At 47.4% G+C, this 16,088-nt stretch overlaps 1 protein-coding gene across 2 annotated transcripts in view; it reads right to left on the bottom strand.

Moving 5' to 3' along the window:
* Window positions 1–16,088, bottom strand: part of vgll4b (vestigial-like family member 4b) — a 193,842-nt gene that overhangs the window by 49,288 nt on the left and 128,466 nt on the right. The window contains exon 1 of one of the 2 annotated variants that reach the window (XM_014168352.3): window positions 14,201–14,704. The exons of the other annotated variant lie outside the window; for it this stretch is intronic. Coding sequence (XP_014023827.2) covers window positions 14,201–14,282 — 82 coding nt within the window. The 5' untranslated portion in view covers window positions 14,283–14,704. Of the gene's footprint in view, window positions 1–14,200; window positions 14,705–16,088 lie in introns of those variants that run through there. 2 annotated transcript variants of the gene reach the window in all.

Genomic DNA, 16,088 nt, shown 5'->3' with positions numbered 1-16,088 from the left:
CTAACCAAGCCGTCCGTCTCCAGCCGATGCTAACCAAGCCGTCCGTCTCCAGCTAGCGCTAACCAAGCCGTCACCTCCAGCTAGTGCTAACCAAGCCGTCCGTCTCCAGCTGGCGCTAACCAAGCCGTCCGTCTCCAGCCGATGCTAACCAAGCCGTCCGTCTCCAGCTGGCGCTAACCAAGCCGTCACCTCCAGCTAGCGCTAACCAAGCCGTCCGTCTCCAGCTAGTGCTAACCAAGCCGGTCACCTCCAGCTAGCGCTAACCAAGCCGTCACCTCCAGCTAGCGCTAACCAAGCCGTCACCTCCAGCTAGCGCTAACCAAGCCGGTCACCTCCAGCCAGCGCTAACCAAGCCGTCCGTCTCCAGCTGGCGCTAACCAAGCCGTCACCTCCAGCTAGCGCTAACCAAGCCGTCCGTCTCCAGCTAGTGCTAACCAAGCCGGTCACCTCCAGCTGGCGCTAACCAAGCCTGTCCGTCTCCAGCCGGCGCTAACCAAGCCGTCACCTCCAGCTGGCGCTAACCAAGCCGTCCGTCTCCAGCCGGCGCCAACCAAGCCGGTCACCTCTAGCTGGCAATAACCAAGCCGGTCACCTCCGAGCCGGCGCTAACCAAGCCGTCACGCTCCAACTGGCGCTAACCAAGCCGTCACCTCCAACTGGCGCTAACCAAGCCGGTCATCTCCAGCCAGCGCTAACCAAGCCGTCCGTCTCGAGCCGGCGCTAACCAAGCCGTCCGTCTCCAGCCGGCGCTAACCAAGCCGTCCGTCTCCAGCCGGCGCTAACCAAGCCGTCACCTCCAGCTGGCGCTAACCAAGCCGTCACCTCCAGCTGGCGCTAACCAAGCCGGTCACCTCCAGCTAGCGCTAACCAAGCCGTCACCTCCAGCTAGCGCTAAGCAAGCCGTCACCTCCAGCTAGCGCTAAGCAAGCCCGTCACCTCCAGCTAGCGCTAAGCAAGCCGTCACCTCCAGCTAGCGCTAAGCAAGCCGGTCACCTCCAGCTAGCGCTAACCAAGCCGTCACCTCTAGCTAGCGCTAAGCAAGCCGTCACCTCCAGCTAGCGCTAACCAAGCCGTCACCTCCAGCTAGCGCTAACCAAGCCGTCACCTCTAGCTAGCGCTAAGCAAGCCGGTCATCTCCATGATTTTATTTCATTAGTGTAGCATAAAATAATGCTATGTGGTACCAGACCTGTTTGTGTGGTTTTACCCACCCCTGTGCCAAAAAGAGTTATCATGACGGCACAGACAGATCTGGGAGAAGGCAGGCTATACGTACGCTACCCTACGAAGCCCTTAACTAAAAGCACATGTATATCAACAGGAAGACAATGGGACAACAAAGGCCCATAGCTCGATGGGTTCTCACCTCTCCACAGAGCAAGCACACACGCACGCACACGCACGCACGCGCACACACACACACACACACACACACACACACACACACACACACACACACACACACACACACACACACACACACACACACACACACACACACACACACACACACACACACACACACACACACACACACACACACACACACACACACACACACCACGTTTTTCTCCTGTTCAGCAGGAAAAGGGACAGTCAGCATTCCCCCTGTGCAGGCAGGCTGGGGCTGGCTCAGAGAGAGTTTGAGACACTGTAAACTCAGCTAGCAGGGGCAGGGAGTGAAGCCAGTTCAGCCCAGCAGAGCCCCAGCAGATGACACCAACCCGATGGAGCCAATGACAGGCCAGCCAGGGTAAGAGGCCCAGGACACAGGTGGTCACAGAGCTATGTTTGGACTGGCTGAACCAAACAAGGCCTTAGGTCATAAAAAGATGTTATAACAAAGTAGGTATCCATCAAAGACAGAGAGAGACCTCCCTCAGCAGACCTGGCTCTCAAGAGAAGACAGAGAGAGACCTCCCTCAGCAGACTTGGCTCTCAACAGAAGACAGAGAGAGACCTCCCTCAGCAGAACTGGCTCTCAAGAGAAGACAGAGAGAGACCTCCCTCAGCAGACTTGGCTCTCAACAGAAGACAGAGAGAGACCTCCCTCAGCAGACCTGGCTCTCAACAGAAGACAGAGAGACCTCCCTCAGCAGAACTGGCTCTCAAGAGAAGACAGAGAGAGACCTCCCTCAGCAGACTTGGCTCTCAACAGAAGACAGAGAGAGACCTCCCTCAGCAGACTTGGCTCTCAACAGAAGACAGAGAGACCTCCCTCAGCAGACTTGGCTCTCAAGAGAAGACAGAGAGAGACCTCCCTCAGCAGACCTGGCTCTCAAGAGAAGACAGAGAGAGACCTCCCTCAGCAGACTTGGCTCTCAACAGAAGACAGAGAGAGACCTCCCTCAGCAGACTTGGCTCTCAACAGAAGACAGAGAGAGACCTCCCTCAGCAGACCTGGCTCTCAAGAGAAGACAGAGAGACCTCCCTCTGCAGAACTGGCTCTCAACAGAAGACAGAGAGAGACCTCCCTCAGCAGACTTGGCTCTCAACAGAAGACAGAGAGAGACCTCCCTCAGCAGACTTGGCTCTCAACAGAAGACAGAGAGAGACCTCCCTCAGCAGACCTGGCTCTCAACAGAAGACAGAGAGAGTCCTCCCTCAGCATACTTGGCTCTCAACAGAAGACAGAGACCTCCCTCAGCAGACTTGGCTCTCAACAGAAGACAGAGAGAGACCTCCCTCAGCAGACTTGGCTCTCAACAGAAGACAGAGAGAGACCTCCCTCAGCAGACTTGGCTCTCAAGAGAAGACAGAGAGAGACCTCCCTCAGCAGACCTGGCTCTCAACAGAAGACAGAGAGAGACCTCCCTCAGCAGACTTGGCTCTCAACAGAAGACAGAGACCTCCCTCAGCAGACTTGGCTCTCAACAGAAGACAGAGAGAGACCTCCCTCAGCAGACTTGGCTCTCAACAGAAGACAGAGAGAGACCTCCCTCAGCAGACTTGGCTCTCAAGAGAAGACAGGCTATTTGCAACACTGCCCACAAAATGAGGTGGAAACTGAGCTGCACTTCCTAACCTCCTGCCAAATGTATGACCATATTAGAGACACATATTTCCCTCAGATTACACAGACCCACAAACAATTTGAAAACAAATCCAATTTTGATAAACTCTCATATCTACTGGGTGAAATACCACAGTGTGCCATCACAGCAGCAAGATTTGTGACCTGTTGCCACAAGAGAAGGACAACCAGTGAAGAACAAACACCATTGTAAATACAACCCATATTTATCTGTATAGTTTCTTTCATACTTCAACTATTTGCATATTGTTACAACATTGCAATTCATATAATATTTGAAATGTCTATATTCTTTTACAACTTTTGTGAGTGTAATGTTACCAGTACATTTGTGGTTTATGTCTCTTTTCTTTATTATCTATTTTACTTGCTTTGGCAATGTTAACATATGTTTCCCATGCCGATAAAACCCACATGAATTGAAATTGAATTTAGAGGAGAGAGACAGAAAGTAGCACAGAAGCTGCTCAGTCCAACTTATCTAAACCCTTATTAGTTAAACCTCTATACTTATTATGTCCACAGGTCCAGACAGACAGGCTGTCTACTCTGTCCACAGGTCCAGACAGACAGGCTGTCTACTCTGTCCACAGTAAAGACAGACAGGCTGTCTACTCTGTCCACAGGTCCAGACAGACAGGCTGTCTACTCTGTCCACAGGTCCAGACAGACAGGCTGTCTACTCTGTCCACAGGTAAAGACAGACAGGCTGTCTACTCTGTCCACAGGTCCAGACAGACAGGCTGTCTACTCTGTCCACAGGTCCAGACAGACAGGCTCTCTACTCTGGAACAGACTACTGGACATGTGCCTCCTCTTCTTCAGAGCTGCATACCAACAACAGCTCAGTGATCTGCGGCCTGGCTGCCGTGGTCCGGAGTAACTGGGACAGACCAAACAGATACAGTAAGTACACAGCACAATGTAGTTCCTGGGTAGAGATGGATTCCGTCCTGTCATCGGGTCACGTGACTAGCTGGGCAGCGGAGTGGAGGGAGATGGAGGGAGAAGGCATTCTGTTGGACCCGGTAGTGTGGACAGTGGCCACGACAGGGCACGAGTAGAAATGCTGATCTGGGATCATTTTGGGATTTCAGATAATAAACAAATTCACATCGACATGGGGGGGGGGGGGCTAATCCTACATCAGCACTCCTAATCTGAGATTCTTTATGAATACAGGCCCTGACAGTCACTCAGTGGAGAGGCCTGCACTACCTATTGTCCCTGGTCTAAAGTAGCGCACTACCTATGGTCCCTTGTCTAAAGTAGTGCACTACCTATGGTCCCTGGTCTAAAGTAGTGCACTACCTATGGTCCTGGTCTAAAGTAGTGCACTATATAGGTCCCTGGTCTAAAGTAGTGCACTATATAGGGAATAGGTCCCTGGTCTAAAGTAGCGCACTACCAATGGTCCCTGGTCTAAAGTAGTGCACTACCTATGGTCCCTGGTCTAAAGTAGTGCACTATATAGGTCCCTGGTCTAAAGTAGTGCACTACCTATGGTCCCTGGTCTAAAGTAGTGCACTACCTATGGTCCCTGGTCTAAAGTAGTGCACTATATAGGTCCCTGGTCTAAAGTAGTGCACTATATAGGGAATAGGTCCCTGGTCTAAAGTAGTGCACCATCTATGGTCCCTGGTCTAAAGTAGTGCACTATATAGGAAATAGTGCACTACTTTAGACCAGGGCCCTATTCCCTACATAGTGCACTACTTTAGACCATGGCCCTATGTAGGGAATAGGGCCCTGGTCTAAAGTAGTGCACTATGTAGGGAATAGGGTCCTGGTCTAAAGTAGTGCACTATATAGGGCCCTGGTCTAAAGTAGTGCACTATGTAGGGAATAGGGTCCTGGTCTAAAGTAGTGCACTATATAAGGCCCTGGTCTAAAGTAGTGCACTATCTAGGGAATAGGGTGCTAAGTAGTGCACTATATAGGGAGCAGGGCGCCATTTGGAATGCACTCCAAATGGCGAGAGAGAGAGAGAGGGCAGGGGAGAGAGAGAGAGGGCAGGGGAGAGAGAGAGAGGGCAGGGGAGAGAGAGAGAGGACAGGGGAGAGAGAGAGAGAGAGGACAGGGGAGAGAGAGAGAGAGGACAGGGGAGAGAGAGAGGGCAGGGGAGAGAGAGAGAGAGAGAAAGGGCAGGAGAGAGCGAGAGAGAGGGCAGGAGAGAGCGAGAGAGAGGGCAGGGGAGAGAGAGAGAGAGGGCAGGGGGGAGAGAGAGAGGGAGAGGGGGCAGGGGAGAGAGGGCAGGGGAGAGAGAGAGGGAGAGAGGGCAGGGAGGAGAGGGCAGGGGGGAGAGAGAGAGAAGGGGGGAGAGAGAGGGAGAGAGGGCAGGGGGGAGAGAGAGAGGGAGAGAGGGCAGGGGAGAGAGAGAGGGAGAGAGGGCAGGGGAGAGAGAGCAGGGGGGAGAGAGAGAGAAGGGGGGAGAGAGAGAGAGGGCAGGGGGGAGAGAGAGAGAGAGGGCAGGGGAGAGAGAGAGCAGGGGAGAGAGAGAGAGAGAGGGCAGGGGAGAGAGAGAGCAGGGGAGAGAGAGAGAGAGAGGGCAGGGGAGAGAGAGAGCAGGGGAGAGAGAGAGAGAGGGCAGGGGAGAGAGAGAGAGGACAGGGGAGAGAGAGAGAGAGAGAGAGGACAGGGGAGAGAGAGAGAGGGCAGGGGAGGGGAGAGAGAGAGGGCAAGGGAGAGAGAGAGAGAGAGAGATAGGGCAGGGGAGAGAGAGAGGGCAGGGGGAGAGAGGGCAGGGGAGAGAGGGCAGGGGGAGAGAGGGCAGGGGAGAGAGGGCAGGGGAGAGAGAGAGAGAGGGAGAGGGAGAGAGAGAGAGGGAGAGAGGGCAGGGGAGAGAGAGGGAGAGAGGGCAGGGGAGAGAGAGAGATAGAAAGGGCAGGGGAGAGAGGGAGAGAGAGGGCAGGGGAGAGAGAGAGAGGGCAGGGGAGAGAGAGAGGGCAGGGGAGAGAGAGAGAGAGGGCAGGGGAGAGAGAGAGAGAGAGGGCAGGGGAGAGAGAGAGAGAGGGCAGGGGAGAGAGAGAGAGAGAGGGCAGGGGAGAGAGGGAAAGAGAGGGCAGGCGAGAGAGGGAAAGAGAGAGCAGGCGAGAGAGAGAGAGAGTGATGTAAACATATGTTTACCATGCCAATAAAGCCCTTTGAATTGAGAGAGAGAGAGAGACTATCCTCTCGTCGCCAGCCTTGCTGAATGACCAAGGAGAGAACAGGTACTGGGGAGAGATGACTAACTGACATTTGACATCAGTGAACAATCTCTCTCCATCTACAGTCACTTGATTGTCTGCATCAAGAGGTAATCACAGGCTGCATCCCAAACGGCATCCTATTCCATACATAGTGCACTACTTCTGACAAGGGCCTATCAAGGGAATAGGGTGCCATTTGGGACTTAGACACAGTAAATGGGCTTGGAATGGATTGGAACAGTCAGAGCCAATCACAGCCACTGATTTAGTCTACAGCACAACCTGTCCTTTCCCTGTCTGTTCAATATATATTTAGTCCTTTCCCTGTCTGTTCAATATATATTTATTCCTTTCCCTGTCTGTTCAATATATATTTAGTCCTTTCCCTGTCTGTTCAATATATATTTAGTCCTTTCTCTGTCTGTCCAACACATATTTAGTCCAGGTGAGCTGGAGACGGTATAACGCCAGGTGAGCTGGAGACGGTATAACGCCAGGTGAGCTGGAGACGGTATAACGCCAGGTGAGCTGGAGACGGTATAACGCCAGGTGAGCTGGAGACGGTATAACGCCAGGTGAGCTGGAGACGGTATAACGTCAGGTGAGCTGGAGACGGTATAACGCCAGGTGAGCTGGAGACGGTATAACGCCAGGTGAGCTGGAGACGGTATAACGCCAGGTGAGCTGGAGACGGTATAACGCCAGGTGAGCTGGAGACGGTATAACGCCAGGTGAGCTGGAGACGGTATAACGCCAGGTGAGCTGGAGACGGTATAACGCCAGGTGAGCTGGAGACGGTATAACGCCAGGTGAGCTGGAGACGGTATAACGCCAGGTGAGCTGAAGACGGTATAACGTCAGGTGAGCTGGAGACGGTATAACGTAACGTGAGCTGCAGACGGTATAACGCCAGGTGAGCTGGAGACGGTATAACGCCAGGTGAGCTGGAGACGGTATAACGCCAGGTGAGCTGGAGACGGTATAACGCCAGGTGAGCTGGAGACGGTATAACGCCAGGTGAGCTGGAGACGGTATAACGCCAGGCGAGCTGGAGACGGTATAACGCCAGGCGAGCTGGAGACGGTATAACGCCAGGCGAGCTGGAGACGGTATAACGCCAGGCGAGCTGGAGACGGTATAACGTCAGGTGAGCTGGAGACGGTATAACGTCAGGTGAGCTGGAGACGGTATAACGCCAGGTGAGCTGGAGACGGTATAACGTCAGGTGAGCTGGAGACGGTATAACGCCAGGTGAGCTGGAGACGGTATAACGCCAGGTGAGCTGGAGACGGTATAACGCCAGGTGAGCTGGAGACGGTATAACGTAACGTGAGCTGCAGACGGTATAACGCCAGGTGAGCTGGAGACGGTATAACGCCAGGTGAGCTGGAGACGGTATAACGCCAGGTGAGCTGGAGACGGTATAACGCCAGGTGAGCTGGAGACGGTATAACGCCAGGTGAGCTGGAGACGGTATAACGCCAGGTGAGCTGGAGACGGTATAACGCCAGGTGAGCTGGAGACGGTATAACGCCAGGTGAGCTGGAGACGGTATAACGCCAGGTGAGCTGGAGACGGTATAATGTCAGGTGAGCTGGAGACGGTATAACGTCAGGTGAGCTGGAGACGGTATAACGTCAGGTGAGCTGGGGAGCTCTGAGGTAACGGAAAAGATCAAATTCATAATAAAGCATTGCATTCATATCATCGCATTTACATGGAGGTCCAGACGACAGCAGAACCAGTAGAGGAGCTTGCAGAATTATTTTGTAGCCTAAGGTCCGGGAAAAAAATTGGGCCTTTTATAAAAATGTATTTCTGTGTCATTTTACATGACTGGAGACTTTAGCAGAATCATTTTTAATATCGCACAAAGGAATGAAATGTCAGGCTACTTTTGACACTAACAAATTGAGAATCTGAGATCAATAAAAAAACGACCTTGTCTTGAATCCATCAATATCCTAGGCCTAGGTGTGTGGTGTTGGAGGAGACACACATATTGTACAATGTCAGGAGGAAATTACAGCCCCAGTTTCACCAAATGATTCGCAGCTCACTCACCGGCAATGGCCGACGCTCGTGCCAAATAGTCGATCTCACTCGTTTTAGTTTGTAAAAATAATGCTGTTCGCTCAATAGGCCTAATTTGGAAGTTGATTAAATATTTTCCAAGTCTACAGACAGATAAGTATTTTTGTTTCAGCAGGAGCCATTTGCTTTCCAACCTGTGCTATCCCACGTTTGGAATATAGTGAAGGGCCTGTTTTGGCTGCATGCTGTTCACTGACAGATTTGCCACGAGCTCCCGACTGTAGGTTATATATATACACACACACACACACACACACACACACTTGAAGTCGGAAGTTAACATACACCTTAGCCAAATACATTTAAACTCAGTTTTTCACAATTCCTGACATTTTATCCCAGTAAAAATTCCCTGTCTTAGATCAGTTAGGATCACCACTTTATTTTAAGAATGTGAAACGTCAGAATAATAGTAGAGAGAGTGATTTATTTCAGCTTTTATTTCTTTCATCACATTCCCAGTGGGTCAGAAGTTTAAATACACTCAATTAGTATTTGATAGCGTTGCCTTTAAATTGTTTAACTCAGGTCAAATGTTTCAGGTAACCTTCCACAAGCTTCCCACAATAAGTTGGGTGAATTTTAACCCATTCCTCCTGACAGAGCTGGTGTAACTGAGTCAGGTTTGTAGGCCTCCTTGCTCGCACACACTTTTTCAGTTCTGCCCACAAATTTTCTATAGGAATGAAGTCAGGGCGTTGTGATGCCCACTCCAACACCTTGACTTTGTTGTCCTTAAGCCATTTTGCCACTACTTTGGAAGTATGCTTGGGGTCATTGTCCATTTGGAAGACCCATTTGCAACCAAGCTTTAACTTCCTGACTAATGTCTTGAGATGTTGCTTCAAAAAATCCATCAAATTTCCTGCCTCATGATGCCATCTATTTTGTGAAGTGCACCAGTCCCTCCTGCAGCAAAGCACCCCCACAACATGATGCTGCCACCCCCATGCTTCACGGTTGGGATGGTGTTCTTCGGCTTGCAAGCCTCCCCCCTTTTCCGGCTGATGCCGATGTTGGAAGATTTGAGCTAATAACGGCCGATTCCGATATGCTTACCGATATATCGTGCATCCCTACTCACAACCCATCACAGTTGTTGCTATTAGTTAGTTTCTCTCACAGAGATTTTGTGACAGAGATTTTCATCTCTGTCACAACTGCTCATATTAGGCTGTTTAGAACTGTATATTCCGCTAATTTGCATTTCATTTCAGGAGTTGCATTAATAACCTCTTAAGGATCCGCCCCCTTTTTTTCCAATTTGCCCCTAAAAATGACATACCCAAATCTAACTGCCTGTAGCTCAGGACCTGAAGCAAGGATATACATTTTCTTGGTACCATTTGAAAGGAAACACTTTGAAGTTTGTGGAAATGTGAAACTAATTTAGGTGAATATAACATTAGATCTGGTAAAAGATAATACAGACAGACAAAAAAAAACAGCTTCCATCATCTTTGAAAAGCAAGAGAAAGGCCATAATATAATATTGAAGTTTAAGCACAATTTTGATTTTGACCACTAGATGGCAGCAGTGTACATGCAAATCTTCAGACTGATCCAGTGCAAACATCTGCCCAAATCGGACAATTGATACATTTTCAGGTACATAACTATAGAGAATATAAAAAATGATATGGTAATAATAATAAAAATTTACACACACCTATGAAGGTAAAAAATTATGGAAAATTACCTTCCCTACTGAAAAGACACTAACTAGATGGTGGGATGGGTATGGGGCCAGAAACAGCAGGGGTTCAAACTTTAGAACCCAGTTCCTACATTTAAATATAAAATTGATTTTATCAAAACAAAACTATGCTACATTTTATCTCTGGGACTCTCAGGATGACAAATCAGAGCAAGATTACTGAATTTAAGTACATTACCTTCAGAGGTGAATGTATCAAACCAGTTGCCATGTTAAATTTGTTGTTGTTGTGTACTGTCCTCAAACAATAGCATGGTATTTTTTCACTGTAATAGCTACTGTAAATTGGACAGTGCAGTTAGATTAACAAAAAAATGTAATCTTTCTGCCCATATAAGACATGTCTATGTCCTAGGAAATGTTCTTGTTACTTACAACGTCATGCTAATCACGTTAGCTCAACCGTCCCGTTGGAGAAACACCGATCCCGTAGAGGTTTAAATAATACGCTACAGTCTATTTTTGACTGTAAGATGATAGAGCTTAATGGAAGCATGCAACAATAGCAAGCCTTAATGAAAAATGTCTGGTCTTTTGTATGCATGTGGTATCAGAGAGGAAGAGGCAAAGCGAGAGGTTTCACTCTCGACAAAATCTGTCCAAAATAAGCCCAATGTGTTTCTACGGGCTTATTTTGGGACGACTCCCATCGTTAAGGGGAAACCATAAGTATCTCGCCATTATATACAGATCTCTGATAGTATTTTCTCTTGGTCACATCATTTTACTGTTCGGGAAAAAAATGTACTGTTTGTTGACCAGTTAATGAGGGTCAGTTAGTTGGCAGCAAAATTGACCAAAATTTGCATCCCTACTTTTTACTACTTTAATACACAAGTGAATTTGTGCCGTTACTTTTGCTCCTCTAAAATGGGGGAGAGGATGTACAAAAAGTGCTGTAACTTCTAAACGGTTCATCCGATATGGATCAAATTACCCTCAAATTAAAGCTGACTCGATAGTCATTGTTTGATTTCAAATCCCAAAACTTTGAGTATAGAGCCAAAAGAAGAAAACATGCTTCATGCACGGGCACTGTCGATATTTCTCTCAGTAGCTCACAGTCATTTACACCGTGTGAAAGCCAGATCTTGATATGTTGGAATACTCTGCTGTTCACTGATGGAATGTTGAGAATCCCCTTAGTAAGCAGCATGCTGGATGGACTCAGGGGGGGTGTGATTAAGGCCCTGTTAGTGTGACAGGCAGGTTTAATGTACCTACCAGCAGCAGCATGTAGGCCATGACCACGTCATTCCAAATGGCACTCCATTCCCTATATAGTGCACTACTTTGGACCAGGGCCCTATATAGTGCACTACTTTGGACCAGGGCCCATAGGGAATGTGGTGACACCAGGCAGTAGCCAAACCAGGAAGTGGACATGCTGGTGGATTTAAGGTTTGTGATTGTCGGTCTGATGAGCCATTCTATTTACATATCAGTCCATTCCTCCGTTTCCAATTTTCCACCCCACAGAGATCGGATAGAGAAACCAGAAAGAGAGCAAGAGATCAGAGATGTAAACATATGTTTCCCAATAAAGCTCTTTGAATTTAAATTGATATCGGAGAGAGAGATCAGAGAGCGATCCGAGAGTTTTATTTATTTATATTTTACCTTTATTTAACTAGGCAAGTTAAGAACAAATTCTTATTTTCAATGACAGCGGGTTAACTACCTTGTTCAGGGGCAGAACGACAGGTTTTTACCTTGTCAGCTCGGGGATTCGATCTTGCAACCTTTCGGTTACTAGGCCAACGCTCTAACCACTAGGCTACGCTGCCGCCCCGTCCACTGGTAGATAACAATAGTCAAAATACAAAAATCTAATACTGATCAAATCAGATAAATTCTGCAACTCCTCTCTATCATTCCTGTGAGTCAATAATACTTGTGTCAGTAAGAGTGGATATTCACACAAGACTGAACAATAGAGTGATCCGAGAGAGAGAGAGAGAGAGAGAGAGAGAGAGAGAGGAGAGAGAGAGGAGAGAGGAGATCTCAGAGAGTGATTGGGTGAGAGAGATCATGTTGAACCCAGGAAGGAAAGCATGTATGGTATGTCTGTCTGTATGTCTGTCTGTCTACCCCTCTGACAGCCAGCTAGTGACGGGCAGCAACAGGAGGGCTAGCTGATAGGGCAGGGGGATTCAACTCTTAATTCAAAACAGCTGATTCAAATGATCAAAGCTTGATGATTAGTTGAATCGGCTGTGTAGTGTTAGGTCAAAACGTGCACCACTTCGAGTCCCGAGGACCACGGGAAACAATGCCCTATGAGGTCCGGAGCCTGCCGGTTTTCTGTTCTACCTGCACCCACCTGGTGTCCCGGGTCTAAATCAGTCCCTGATTAGAGGGGAACAATGAAAACACACAGTGGAACTGTCTTCGAGGTCCAGAGTTGAGTTTGACAGTGCTATCAAATCAAATCAAATGTATTGGTCACATACACATGGTTAGCAGGTGTTAATGCGAGTGTAGCGAAATGCTTGTACTTCTAGTTCCGACCATGCAGTAATATCTAACAAGTAATCTACTAATTCCACAACAACTACCTTGTACACACAAGTGTAAAGGAGTGCAGTTACATTTACATTTTAGTCATTTAGCAGACGCTCTTATCCAGAGCGACTTACAGCAGTGAATGCATACATTTCTTCCTTTTTTTTTTTTTTCTCCCTGTACTGGCCCCCCGTGGGAATCGAACCCACAACCCTGGCGTTGCAAACACCATGCTCTACCAACTGAGCTACAGGGATGGCCGAACGGCATAGGCAAGATGTAATAGATGGTACACTGTCACCTTCTTCAGCACACCTTCCTGAGTTCAAATACTATTTCAAATGTTTGTTTGTTTGTTTTTTAGCCTGGAGTGCCACAAGGGCAGGGTCAGGGTTTGTACTTTAGGAACGTTTCTATTGGTTTGATTGCAACAGGAAAGCTAAATCAAGCATAGCTAGAGCTACTAAGTATTTGAAATGACTTGAAAATAGTATTAGAGCCACTAGACTCAGAGCCATTACCCAACATCTACAGACCCTTACATACTGGACCCTCTGTAGTCATGGTGACTGACTTCCTCGTACCCAAAACAAGAAGTACTGACACAATGCCAGACATCACTTAACTTATATATCCACAATGATCCTTCTCCTCATTACAAAAAAAGCCCCACGGATTTCATCCGCCACCGTGCTGGAGTGAAATATGTAAATAATGTTTGATTATGGTCCACAGTGGAGGAGCAATTGACCACAGATAGTCAACAACAGTCAATACAGAGTGTGTGAAGTCATCCCTGTCTGGAACAGCCTACCACCATTTACTAGCTAATAAAAGCAGAGGGGGGGACCAGCACGGAGACAATGCCTCTGTCTGTGATACATCGAAATGGTGAGAGTGTCAGACTAATTACACAACCAGTATAATTCCTGTGAGTCAACCTGAATCTGGGTCAGTGGAGGAGATGTAGTGTTCTGATATATAATATATACACACACACACACGCACACGTGCTAATGGATGACCAAATTGTCCACCGGTAGATAACAATAGTCAAAATACAAAAATCTAATTATGAGCAAATCAGATAAATTCTGCAACTCCTCTCTATCATTCCTGTGAGTTAATAATACTTGTGAACAATAACAATTACACTATGATGACGGATCCCCTGACGTTCAATAAGAGACATGTTTCTTTAAATCTTACTTTCAATAGTACAACATTGGTGTAGTGGCCAAGGGGGGACTAACAGAATGGAAACGAGGTCAGATGTATTCCCACATTTCTAGAGGAAATATCCCCTGGTATGAAAGTGTATTTCAGTTCACAAGGTTTCAGTTCAAACACTCTTACTGCTACTATTACACTTGGAATACGTTTAATATCTTCTACGATAGAAAACACATTATTCCAGGAGTATTCAACACATCTACAGTGTGCTGGGGTGATATTTCCGATTTATTTAAAACACAATCATGAAACTTATATGAAGTAATAACATTTCAGCTTTTTTAATAAAAACAGATGCGACAAGTTATAGGCAACAAATGAACCAGCGATTTTAAATGTCATGTTTTATATCATTATGTTGTTGTAATTTCACGTGTAAAACAGTTTCCAAATCAACAAAAAAATAACAGAAAGTAATGTGTTTACCTTCGTAGCAGAGTATGCCGATGTTGTTGTTCATTTTGTCCAGATACTGATAATTCAACAGATCCATTTTTGTAACAAGCATTTAACAGTTTAGCAAAAAAAGACCAGCTTTTTAGAGGGGAAAATGATGCGACCGCAGTCAGTTTAAATGTACGTGGACGAGTCGATCGACACAGAGCAGCTAAAAGGGCCCAGCCTTCAGCTCAACTTTTCTACGCGCAAAAAATAATATCATCGAATCAAGGTAACAACAAAAAAAAAAACGCTTTAAAATAGTTCCCGACAAAATTCAAAATGGAGTTTTTAGAATACTTGTTAAGATTGTCTAAATGTATGTTCCTAACGCCAGTTGTTCCTAACCTTACAGCCAGCTGTAAAGTCGACTGCACTGACACGCAGACTTTGCTTGGTATGACTCGTATGTACACCCGTTTCCTCAGAGTAGGCAGCGACCACTAGGCATGCTTGCTAAATCCCGGGAGCTCCTCAGATGTCAGGGATTTTTTTCCACAAGATCAACCTTCCAAATGCAGGACCAGTGAGGGGTGAGAGAGGGAAAAGAAGCAGGGCCGGATTACCAACACATGGGCACTCCAGGGGGCCCCCAACCCCCCCCACCAAAACATTTGCATATGATAGCAAAAAAATGTAGAATTGGGCCTCCTGAGTTGCACAGCGGTCTAATGCACTACATTGCAGTGGCAAAGGTGTCACTACAGACCCGGGTTCAATCCCGGGCTGTATCAAAACCACCCATGACCGGGAGTTCCATACGGTGGCACACAATTGGACCAGCGTTGTCCGGATTAGCGGAGGGTTTGGCCAGGAGGCAGGCTTTACTTGTCTCATCGCGCTCAAGCGACTCCTAGTGGCGAGCCGGGCGCCTGCAAGCTGACCTCAGTCGTCAGTTGAACGGTGTGACACATTGGTGCGGCTGGCTTCCGGGTTAAGCGGGAGGGTGATAAGAAGCGCGGTTTGGCAGGTCATGTTTCGGAGGACGCATGTTTCGACCTTCGCCTCCCTCGAGCCCATTGGGGAGTTGCAGCGATGAGACAAGATCGTAATTGGGGAGGAAAAAATACTTTTTTTTTTTTTTTACAAAACTGTAGAATTGCAGGGAAATTAGCTTTAAAACTGTAAAATTCTCTCAGCCTCATGTCAAAATGTGAACAAAATCATGAGATGAGCAATAAAAACTGCTCATTTTCCACCCTGCCTCATGGTAAAAAGTGAAGAATTGCAGGAAATTATCTTTAAATGCATTTTATTAGCATCATGACAGAATGTGTAGAATATCATTATAAAATTGCACATTTGTCTCTCTTATTTGTGTGTGTGTGTAGGGCGGGGGGGGGGGGGGGGAGAGGGGGGCTGTGCCCCAAATGCGGTATTCCGGCCCTGAAGAGGAGGTGGGAGCCAGTGAGTGTGGGAGAGAGCGGGGAGAAAGAAAGAAAGAAAAACAAGGAGGGGCTAGTAGCCCATGTAAAATTTGGCAGACAGGAAACAGTGCGGTCTTGGCCAAAACAACAATCAAAGAGAGCTCTATTCAGAATGCATTCAAGCTGGTTCCTGCTTCCAAACAGATGGATATTCACTGTGACCTTATGGAACTATTGTTTTCTTGAAGACAAAACAGTTTGGCACCTATAACTCTGTAGTATTCTGTATTGTATAGAACCGTTCCTCAAAATCCACTACTCAATCTTCAAATACATTATTTCTTCATTTTGATAGTAGAATAATTGCAAATGTCCTGATAATTGACCAAATATCTTACCGAATCTTATTAGACCTTATTTACAAAGTAAATTCATGTAGAAATCAGTTGCAGAGCTCACAAAGTTATTCCAGGACCATGCACAGTGATGTTCTACTGCCCTCTAGTGGT

This window comes from Salmo salar, chromosome 22 (assembly GCF_965601325.2).
Source record: "Salmo salar chromosome 22, fSalSal1, whole genome shotgun sequence".
In the NCBI taxonomy this organism is placed as follows: domain Eukaryota; kingdom Metazoa; phylum Chordata; class Actinopteri; order Salmoniformes; family Salmonidae; genus Salmo; species Salmo salar.
The sequence above is the reverse complement of the archived record's forward strand: the minus strand, read 5'-3'. Positions and strand labels throughout refer to the sequence as shown.